The sequence below is a fragment of the Fukomys damarensis genome, unplaced genomic scaffold (genome assembly GCF_012274545.1).
Source record: "Fukomys damarensis isolate Sample0158 unplaced genomic scaffold, DMR_v1.0_HiC HiC_scaffold_3, whole genome shotgun sequence".
NCBI lineage: Eukaryota > Metazoa > Chordata > Mammalia > Rodentia > Bathyergidae > Fukomys > Fukomys damarensis.
In genome coordinates this window covers 20,599,340-20,610,876 of record NW_022900915.1, presented here as the reverse complement: position 1 = coordinate 20,610,876, position 11,537 = coordinate 20,599,340, and the positions used below count along the sequence as shown (strand labels likewise).

The window sequence follows — 11,537 nt, the reverse complement described above, 5'->3', positions numbered from 1 at the left end:
TTTTTTGAGACAGGATCTCACTATGAGTTGAGACTGACCTGGAACTCACTGTGCAGTCCAGGCTGGTCTCCAACTCACAGCGATCCTCCTGCCTCAGCCTCCCGAGTGCTGGGATCACAGGCGTGCACCACCACACCTGACTAATGTAACATACAAGTACTATTTTGTTAAAAGCTAACATACTGTATTCTTTGTAGTAATGTTTCTAGAGAAACATGGCAGAGAAATCTGCCTATAGTGCAAGATTTTTTTTTTTTATGGTCTAAATAAAATGGCATTTTTACTCATGTAATTTTTTTCTACTTGAAAAAAATTTAAAGAGATAGTATAATATAGCCATTTGCAGGCTGGCGTCTAGAATGCATCTAGATCTATTAGCATTAGCTTAATTTGCTCAGTTTGCTGTATTCCATTTTCTGGAAAAGGGGGTAATACCTTATTCAGTTGTTTTAAGTATTATACAAGCTTTTTTTTATGATAGTATGTGGTGGAGTAACACCTGTTATCATTTCACTTTTTAAAATATAATACATTTTGTTTTCCTTTAAAAAATAGCTTTCAACTACTTTTCTTCTTGTAGTAAACTTCTGTATACATTTCCAGGATGGAAAGTTGGAGTGACAGCTCTTCAGCAGGTTAGTGACTTGTACAGAAGAAGAAATATTAGTAGTGGGATATTTTAGCTTCAGGGATCAACATAGTTTTAGATTTAAAGGCAAACTAATAATAATATAACTTGGTTTATTTTGATAAGTTACCCTAAAGAAATGGAATTTTGGGAATGTAACTGAAAACAAGCAGTGACATCTTTGCCTATAAAACTTTTTGGAATCTTTTGTGCTTAGAATTGGGCTCTAAACCTGTGGTTGCTGTGAGGCTTTGTTCATAAATCATTTTGCAAGCATGTAGTTTAATGCCCTATGACTTTAGTAATGCAAGTGAAACTGTAGGTCATACAGAGAAATTTGTTTGGATACTGAGATTTGTAGTTTGAAATAATTGGGCTCAAAATGTTTATTTTATGTTTATTCAATGATAGTGTGTTCCAGAAATAACTGATTTTTGTTTTTATGAGTCAGTAAAACATGTATGAATGAATGAATGTCTGCAGAAAACCTGGTGTATCCATTGTTGACACAGCTATTGTATGCTTATTTTTCTAAATAATCTGTTGCCTACATCTGCCTGATTTATTTGCATTCCCTTATCCCCTCTCACTGCCGCAAACCTTGCTATATTTTTACCTGTCCAAAAGAACCTTATGGCATCAGATAGATCAGTCCCTGGAGGTAGGGCATAATATTGATTTTAGGTTGGTTAGCTTTTGTAGGGTCTCACAAAAATAGGCACTTAATGGCATATTAATGAAATGGTTTGCCTGCTTCTCTTCTAAGTGGTATTGGACACTCATCTTTGTTAAAATAGAGAAATTCATAATAGAGCCTGAGTGTTAGACCATTGTAATTATAGCACCATTATCATAGAGCATTAGTACTAGAACAGGCTAGTTGTACAACTTTTTTACCTTGTAGCATATTTTACAAGTTTTTCCTATATGCCTTGAATAAAACCTTCACTTCCTTTGTAGCTGACCCCTTGCAGAAAGTCTTTATGTATTTTCTATGACTGGTCTCTTCTGTTTAATATGGTCAGCGATCTGTAGTGATTTCACACATAAGCCTCCTTTTCTGTGTGACTCTTCTATTACCAAGTCAGCTTTGTTTCGGGGTTGGGAGATGCTTAATGGCAGATTTGAAGCTACGAAGTAATCATTCCTAAATGCTTCCGTGTTGAATAACAGTTAAAGTATGCCAGAATAGTAATAGTTGTGGAGTTTCTTTGCTACCTTTAAGAAGACATTTTATTATTTCTTTTGATAATATGCAAGTAATAGTACATATCATCAAGATTATTAAAGCTTTAAGAAAATAAAAAGTTGAATAATTTAATTTTCAGGCACCAGCTGTGGATATTGTTGCTGTTGGTCTTATCTCGGGTCAAATTATCATTCACAACATTAAATTTGATGAAACATTAATGAAGTTTCGTCAAGACTGGGGACCCATTACTTCAATTTCATTTCGCACAGGTAACATTTGTGTATAAAAATTAAAAACACTTGAAATGCTTTACTTTAAAAGTAATGGAAATCTTCTTCATAGATATTTTCTTGTTTTATAAAAGTTAGTGAAATACTGCAGGTAAAGGCATATGGAAAGATTATTGGTATAATCTTTTCTAACATTATGAATTAAAAGGGAGAGTTGTTAGGTTTAGTTATTTTTAAGTAGTTTTTCTTAACCTATTTTATTTATTTATTTATATTGGGGCTCAAATTCAGGCCCTTGCGCTTGTGAGGTTGGTGGTGGAACTACTGAGCTAAATCCCTGGTTTAACTTGTTTTATTTTAATAACAGATGGTCATCCAGTAATGGCAGCTGGGAGCCCGTGTGGCCATATTGGACTCTGGGATCTAGAAGATAAAAAATTAATCAATCAGATGAGAAATGTACACTCTACAGCAATTGCTGGACTGACTTTTCTCCATAGAGAGCCACTTCTTGTCACAAACGGTGCTGACAATGCTGTCAGGGTATTATGATTATTTTTCTCTTCCCGATTCATCTGACCTACACTTTGAGTTATTTTAAGCCTGCTTTAATATATCAGTCTTGAGTATGAAAAGGGAAAAGAATACAGAATGAAGTACTGGTAATGATTGCAGTGAAGTAAAAAATAATTGCATCTTTTTTCCCAATACCTAGTCCAGGGTCAGTGATCTTGCAGGCTCTACCCGTGCCAATAGTGATTTCCGTAGTAGCCTAGTGCCTTGCAGATCAGATAGCACATGGTAGAAAAACATTATCATTTTATTTCTTGGCAGATATGGATATTTGATGGTCCTGCAGGTGAAGGCCGACTTTTGAGATTCAGAATGGGACATAGTGCTCCTCTTACCAATATCAGATATTATGGACAAAATGGACAACAAATTCTAAGTGCAAGTGAGTTTCTACCATCTAGCATTATTATTTCAGTAAGTTTTGAGAGGTAGAAGCTCAGTATTCAGTTTGCTATTTACACATTTTTTTTTTTTTTTTGGTACTGGGGATTGAACTCAGGTCCTTGCGCTTGCAAGGCAGGCCACTGAACCTCTGAGCTAAATCCCCGCTGTTTACACATTTTTAATTGAAGTATTTCTTTGAGTTATCCCAAACTATAACATTGGACTTTTTATAGAATCTAATTTTATAAGATTCACATGGATTGTTCTTTTGATGAAGCCTGACTGGGAATTTCTATGTGTATCTTTAGGCCAAGATGGAACTCTTCAGTCATTTTCCACGGTACATGAAAAATTCAACAAGAGCTTGGGACATGGTAGGTCATTTGCAAGATAGAAAATAAGCTGGTGGTCTTGAAACATTTTTAGATTCTAGTGACAAAACTGGCAGAGATTTTAGTAATACCTTTTCTTGGACAAAGGAAAAAATAAAGGGAGGAGGCAATAACAAGATCCTAGTATCAGCCGGGCGTGATGGTGCACACCTGTAATCCGAATACTCAGGAGACTGAGGCAGGAGGATTGCTGTAAATTTGAGGCCATCCCAGGCTACATAATAAGTTAAAGACCAGCCTGAACTACAAAGGGAGACCCTGCCTCAAAAAAATAAAAAGATCCTAATATCAGAGTTATTATGAAATGTTGGAAGTACTGCTATCAGCTTATTAAAAATATTATACATCTTGGGTGATAAAAAGTATTGCTGCCACCCTGAAGACATTGACAACCTAACATGAGCCTATATATGCAGAATTTTAAATATGCAAGCAAGCTTAGTTAAAACACCAAGATAACCAGTGTTTCTCTTTTTCCTTTTTTTTAGCTGTTTTTTTTGTTTTTTTTTTAAAAAAAAAACAAAATAAAAATGGTTTCCAAAGTAATGAGTAATCATCTTTTTAAAATAAATATCCTAGCTATTCATATAAGTATATGCCTCCCAATGACTTTTAGTTATTATTATTATAAATGAAATCTTTATTTGTTTATTATTGGTACAATGTTAGGAAGTTAGTGGGCTTTCTTATGGGTTGTGATCAAACTATATTAAAGTTTAATATAGTAAAAGACATTTTCAGGGCCGGGGATTTAGCTCAGCAGTTCAGTGGCCTGCCTTGCAAGTGCAAGGACTTGAGTTCAATCCCCAATACCAAAAAAAAAAGAAAAAAAAGACATTTTCATTAATTTCCTTCAAAATACTCCTTTAACACTTCTTTTATACTTTCTAAAGCAGTTCTGGAAGTTCTTACTGGTGAGTGTCTCTGATCAAAAAACTGAATAATGCTCTTCAGTGCCATGTAATAGAAAGGCAGACTGTTGAAGACATTAGTGTGTCCTCATTTACTTTATTCATTAGATCTGACACCATATGACTTCTGACTCTTCCCTAAAGTCAAAATGACCATGGAAGGTAAAATATTTTGAATCAATTCAGGACATTGAGGAAGCCATGACAATTCAACTAAAGACACTCATGAAGGAGGACTTCCAAAAGTGCTTCAGAAATGGCAAGAATGATGGGATCTGTATGTTCAAAGTGAAGGTTAGCTGGGGATTTAGCTCAATGGCACCGCACCTGCCTCACAAGTGCAAGGTCCTGAGTTCAGTCTCTGGTACCCAAAAAAATGAGAGGAAGAATTATTGGGGGAATTATCGGTGTGTCTCACTGTAACATTTTAAAAATATTTAAACATTCATTGTATTTTTTTATCACACCTCATAGATTTAGTAACATAACCCAGTGAAACTTATTCTGATAATTATTTGGTTGCTTCTTTTGATTGACTTGACTGTATGACCATCATATCATTGGCAGATAATATTTTATCACATTTTCAGTTATTTATAGTTTGTGATTTATTTTCATGTCTTAATTACATAAAATAGAAGTAAGCAGCCAGTAGTAATGCTTATATTCTTGTTTTGCTCCTGACTTTAATGGGACTATCTTGAATATAGTTTTGTGAAATAAAGGGATTGTTATGAATATATATATTTTACATTAAGAAAAATATTCATAGCTATTACTCCTTATCCCTAACCCCAGGATTAATAAATAAAAAGAGAGTCAAGCGTAAAGGACTTCAGAATACCATGTCAGTAAGACTTCCACCTATCACAAAGTTTGCAGCTGGTAAGTAGCTTCATACTGTGTTTTAAGAAATTCTTTGTTGTTTTATTTGTATTTCTTCCATTTTAATAAATGTGTTTTCAAATATCAATGTTTAGAAGGTAATCCCAAGTTTATGCTGCTTCTGTGTAAGATTAAAAATGAGTTATTTGTAACATGAATTTATTAATTTCAGGCTTTGTTTTTTCTATAACAGCTACGGTTAATAAGTAGTAGTTTGATTTTATATCTCTTGTCATTCTGTCACATGGCTGATAAAATTGAAGCCACTAATGTGGTAGGGTGAAAACTGAGACAGCAGTGTGTAGTAAGGACATAGAGCTGAGACTAACCAACATCTAAGTACATTGAGGTCGTAGTATATATCATTTGAGCAGAGCTTCTTTGCAAGAAGTAAATTTTAGAAAAATACGTGTAAATGATACCATTTTTGTTTTATGGTTATTATTTCAAGGATGTAACATCCTGATTAGTTTTTTATTTTTGTTCTTTCACCACCTTTCTGTCTTGTTTCCTTAGACCCTAAACGATTTTTCCAAAACATATATCTGAACCATACCATTCATTGGTTTAAAATCTTTTAATAGCGTTTCACTACCTTTAGGGTAGAATCTTCTCTCCAGAAGGGCTTTGAAGACTGTAATGCAGTCTACTTGCTTTGTCGTGTTACCAATCTCCCCCCCACCCAAAAAAAAATACTTCATCTACTTGCTATCCTCAGTTTTGTTCAGTTACTCGTGGGCTTATGGTTGATAGAACTTCCCCAACCTCTGCACTGCTAAATTTTATTTGTTTTATTTTTTTTTCCAGGAAGCAATGTATTACTTTTCCAAAATCTCTTAGTGAAACTTCCCGAGGGCTCTTATAAAACACTGTTATGCCATTTCACTTTCACTATAATTTCTTATAACAAAAATCTGTTGTTAACATGTGTTAAATTAGTCATTCCACCATGTGTATGTCAAAGCACATTGAACACCATAATATGTAGGGGTTTTTTTGTCAATTAAAAGTAATAACTTTATATTGGAAGATCATTATTATCAGAGATAATCTGTTTTGCTATTCTCTAGTACCTCTATGTTAATGTGGAATATTAGGTGCTTATTAATAGATGAATGAGAACAAAAAATCAATTTAATCTGATGTTAATTATTTTCAGAGGCAGCTCGTGAGAGTGACTGGGATGGTATCATTGCTTGCCATCAAGGTAAGCTATCCTGCTCAACATGGAATTATCAGAGATCTACAATAGGCTCTTACTTTCTCAAGCCAAAAGAATTGAAGACGGATGACATCACTGCGACAGTAAGTGAGCTTGCTTTTTAAGGATATTTTCTCCTTTAAAACTGTCCTGTAATAATTTTGTCGTACTCAAGTTTACTAATAACATTGGTCAAAAGAAACATGAGTTAACATTTAGAAGTTATTTCCTAATAGGTTGCACAGATTTATTTCACTGTTTGAGGTTGGATATGAAGTAGCATCCCCAGTGAGGTTTTAATTCGCATTTCCCCAAGGATTTATGGTGTTTTCATGTGTCTGTCATTATACCTATACTACATCGTCTTGGTTATGTTAGCTTTGTAAAAGTTTTGAAATCAGGAAGTATGGCTCCTCCAGGTTTGTGCTTCTGTTTTTCAAAATTGTTTTGGCTCTTTTGGTCCCATGAGTTCTAAGATTAGACTGTACATTTATGACAAAAAGACAGCTAAGATTTTGATTCTGTAGATCAGTTTGAATGTTGTCATCCCTGACCCAAGAACAATTTGTCAGTGGTGTTTTGTAGTTGGCAATATGTGCCTCACATTTCTTTGGTTAACTTTCGTCTGTATTCTTTGATTTTATTTTGGATTATATTAATTTTGTATTTTTCAACCTTGCTGGATTTATTAGTTCTAGTAACTTGTAAATGGATACATATGGTTTTGAAAATGCTGAAGAGTATAATTAACTGCTATGTACAAATGACTTAAGTATGTGTGCTTTACTCTCCATAGTATGAAATGCCAGTTTTAAGCTTTTATGTAATTTTCTAAACCATAAAGATTCTACATTTCCTTAGAAGTTTACCTGCACAATTTTGAATGGTAGTTTTAGTAGTAGTGGTAAAGATAGTAGCTTAATATTTTATGAGTGCTTATTTTGTTCCAATCTCTTCCTTTGGCATTTATTTCATATTATTCTTATAACTACTCTGATTTCGCCTCTCTACAGAAGATAAGACTGAAGCTTAATGTAATGAGTAACTTGCCTATGGTCAGTAAAGCTAGTAAGTAGGGTGGCTGGTATTTGAGCATAAGATTACTCATTCTGGACCCTGTATTACACTCTACAATGATCAGAACTTTTAGCATATAAATGATTCTTAACTGGTGCTGAGTCCTTTGTTTGACAACCTCAGCTTCCTGGAACAAAGCCAGTAACCAGCAAGAAACAAAAGTAATTTTTAGCCCATTTACTGAAGTAAAATATGTGACTCCAAGGTACCTCTTATAGTTTCTTTTCACTTTGTTTTTTGTGTCATAGAAAATAAAATAGAATGAATAAATTGGAAGAGATTGCTAAAAGCAGGCACACTAAAAACAATAAATCTTATTAAAATAAGTTCTAAAAAGGGTAGCAGGATCAGGAGGGGCCTTTGTTACTTATAGGTTATGGCCTACTTTCTCCATTAGTTCCTGAGGAGATACCTGTAATACCACATAAATATGAGTTAATCAAAATGGATAAGATTGTTTGTGTTCCATTTAGGAGGATAGAATGCTTTTTTTTAAAAAAAATGCTTTTTAAGCAGTGCATTATTTCCTACCTAAAATACTTTATAATGGAGTAAGCTTTAATTATTTAGAAAATGTATGTAAATGAAACATTCTTATGTAATACCATAAAAATGTGTCTTGATTCGCAGAGTGGTATATCAGCTTTATGTTGCTTGGCATAGTTAAGTATTAAACCTCAAATATTTTCTCAATTAAATCTCGGTTATTTTCTGTTTAAGCAGTCAGATTCATCTGTTTATTTAGTTGTAAGATCTCTCGGATGAGTGGCATGACTGATGCATGGGTAGGTGCTCTTCCTGACTATGGTCTGGTAAAGAAGTACCAGTCTTACATTTTCCACACATGTCATATTCTGTGTTCCTGGTATCTCATAATTAAAATATTTTGGTCTTTTTCATTGAACATTCTAACGGTATGTTTTCAATTTTATATCAACTTCAGAAACAATTATAAAAGTAAGGTAAAGTAGGGGGAAATTGGGTCACAGAATGCTTTGCACAGCTCAGAATAAAAGACCAGTATGATAAACAGTTCTTCTGACTTGGTAAATTTCATTTGCATTAATTAGTAATGTTTTGTGTCTCAAATGATTTATATGTGTTTCAAGAGTGGAAATAAGATTAAATTATAGTCTTTGGATTTAATTGTAACTCTCCCATCCCTGAAGGCAGTGGATATAACTTCTTGTGGGAACTTTGCTGTAATTGGCCTCTCATCAGGAACTGTAGATGTTTATAATATGCAGTCTGGAATACATCGAGGAAGTTTTGGCAAGGATCGAGGTACTGAATTTTTTTCATTTTTTTTTAAAGTAAGTTTTAGGTAGGTTATCACAACTCCGTATAGCAGATGTTATTACATTTGTTATAAACATCATGTTGAACTATTGAAAGAGAATGAAGTCATGGACACATAAGGGAAATGTAGGTGTTATATAACAAATTTTTAAAATTCTCTGCTTTCAACAGGAAAATTTTAATGACATTTTGGAAGCTCTTTTATGGCACAAACTGATTTGTTTTTTACCTGAGCAGAATAATTAAGGATCTCCCTACCCTCCAAAATCCTTTTTAATTTAAAGATTTTAGGGACATGATGGGAATTTCAGTATTTGAATAATGAAATTGCTTATCTGCTATTGAAATAGGCTTTACCAATTCTAATATGTTTTTCTTTTAACGTGTACTTAAAAGCTCATAAGGGATCTGTTCGAGGTGTTGCGGTGGATGGATTGAACCAGTTGACCATTACGACTGGTAGTGAAGGATTACTCAAATTCTGGAATTTTAAAAGCAAAGGTTTAATCCATTCTGTGAGCCTTGATTCATCTCCAAACATGATGCTGCTTCATAGGGACAGGTAAATTCTTAAATGATAATAGATTTTTCTTTTTGATGTTTTTAGTTCAAGTTCTTAAGTACATAATTTACCAAGTAGAAAAAAATCAGACTGGTAAGAATGACATTTGGTTTAATTTTCTTAAAGCTGTATTTGATGAACAGAATACATAGTCCAAGCTTTTTTGTTTGTGTATTAAAGCTGGTGTGTTTATCTTGTTAGTGGCATTTTGGGACTCGCCTTGGATGACTTCTCCATTAGTGTTCTGGACATAGAAACTAGGAAGATTGTCAGAAGGTTTTCTGGACACCAAGGCCAAATAAATGACATGGTAAAACAGACGTTAGCTGCTTAAACACCTTCACTCATTTCTGCTTCTTCTTGGGTTAAAAATGTTCAAATAATTAAATCTGTGCTTTTAATAACCTTAACTCATATGAGGAAACTTTCAAAATAATAATTTGTGGGCCAGGCATTTAGCTCAGTGGTTCCAGTGCCTACCTCATAAGCGCAAGGGCCCGAGTTAGATCCCTGGTACCAAAAACAACAACAAAATAAACAAACAAAATAATAATTTGCAGGGTAATTTGAAAAGATATTTTTAAGGAAAATTGGGGATTATAAGAAGTTTGATATTTTTCAGGGAATTCTTGTGCTCAAATTAAAGTATAAATCTCATTTAAATAAGACCAAATGTACTTTGGAGAATGAATGCTTCATTGGTACATATGTGTATCATGTTTTACTTCATATTAAAGCAAACACAGAACTCATTACTCCTATGTATCTAGTGAATTAATTGTAGTCTGAACTAAGTGATTTATTCTAGATTAGTGTGATTTCTAGAGTTTATATATTATAACTTCAGAAGAATGTAATTAATAAAAATGTGATTGGGTTTGGCATTATGTTCTTATAGTGGACACAGTAAAGAGTAAAATGGTTTTGAAGGTATGTGTTCAGATTAAAAAAATAAGCCTTAAGTCAGGCATGTCAGTATCCATCTAATGCTAGCATTCTGGAAAGCTGAGGCGGAGGAATCACAAGTTCAAGCACAGACTGGGCAACTTAGTGAGACCTTGTCTCAAAATTGAAAATGTTTAAAAAGGCTAGGGGTGTAGCTCAGTGTGAAGGCACTAGGTTCAATCACCAGTATCTGTAAAATAAAAAACAACACTTAAATTTATGAATAGAGGATTTTTATATTAAGTATATGTTGTCCTTTTGCATTGAGTCCAGATACATTGACTTACTTGAAAAGTGAAATCCTTAACCACTGAGTAAAAACTCAGCTATGTTTACTTAGCAAGTCTAACATCAAAAATCAGAATTTGCAATTCTTTCCTCTTTCCTTAAAAGTAGTGAAAAGAAATTTCAAGAAAATATATTCTGCACAACCTGGAGGTTGGCAAAATTATCCATCAGAATTTGGTTTGACAGTATCTGTAGAAATGGATGGGAGTAGGGTAATGGTGATAAAATGGCTATTTTTTTTCTGGGTTTTTTTTGTTTGTTGTTGTTGTTTTCTGTTACCAGGCATTAAACTCTGGACTTCCGCACTTCTGAGACAGGCACAGTGCCACTGAGCTGAATTCCCAGCCATAAAATGGCATTTTGAAAATATCTGTTGGTGTCAGTTTGCTCTTCCTATTTCTCTTCTCAAACTTTACTTTTCTACTTGGGTGTCTAGAATTTCTCGTTTAGTAATAAATTACTCCTATTCCCTTAAGTCTGTGAGCATTTATGACATCTATGACTCTTCCTCAGAGTTATCTTTTCCTGTCTTATATCTTCCCTACCTTTCTGTAAATTGAGCAATTCATACTCTGTGGTTTGAGTTTCCATACTGACTGCTGCAGCCTGATGAACAAATTAATGTTTGCCTTATTCTGGTATCATTTGCTAGTATGAATGGTCATAATCCTTATGATGTGTTCAGATTCTTGGATGAATAGTATGCTCCTGCTATGGACCTTAAAATTTTTCCTTTTGAGTCCTTCACATCTGATCTGAGTCGCTCAACTCTTAAGTGCTGCAGACAAGAGGAGCTATTATCCATTTTATAGCTAGAAAGTACAACTCTTTTAAGATGGCCTTAAGTAGTTTGTTTAAATTACTTTGAAAGTCTTTATGATTATTATATTTTAATTGTATTTTATAAGCAATGCATCATTAAGGGAAAAAATATTTCTTTGGTTTTTTGGATTTTTTTTTTTTTTTTTTT

General features: G+C 33.7%; 1 protein-coding gene across 1 annotated transcript in view; it reads left to right on the top strand.

The window, feature by feature from the left end:
- Wdr36 (WD repeat domain 36) overlaps positions 1-11,537 on the top strand; it is a 34,387-nt gene that overhangs the window by 7,823 nt on the left and 15,027 nt on the right. The window contains exons 6-15 of the mRNA XM_010607898.3: positions 581-635; positions 1,957-2,089; positions 2,418-2,593; positions 2,885-3,005; positions 3,316-3,381; positions 5,109-5,195; positions 6,355-6,500; positions 8,643-8,757; positions 9,169-9,334; positions 9,536-9,644. Of these exons, the coding sequence (XP_010606200.1) occupies positions 581-635; positions 1,957-2,089; positions 2,418-2,593; positions 2,885-3,005; positions 3,316-3,381; positions 5,109-5,195; positions 6,355-6,500; positions 8,643-8,757; positions 9,169-9,334; positions 9,536-9,644 (1,174 nt within the window). The remainder of the gene's footprint in view (positions 1-580; positions 636-1,956; positions 2,090-2,417; positions 2,594-2,884; positions 3,006-3,315; positions 3,382-5,108; positions 5,196-6,354; positions 6,501-8,642; positions 8,758-9,168; positions 9,335-9,535; positions 9,645-11,537) is intronic.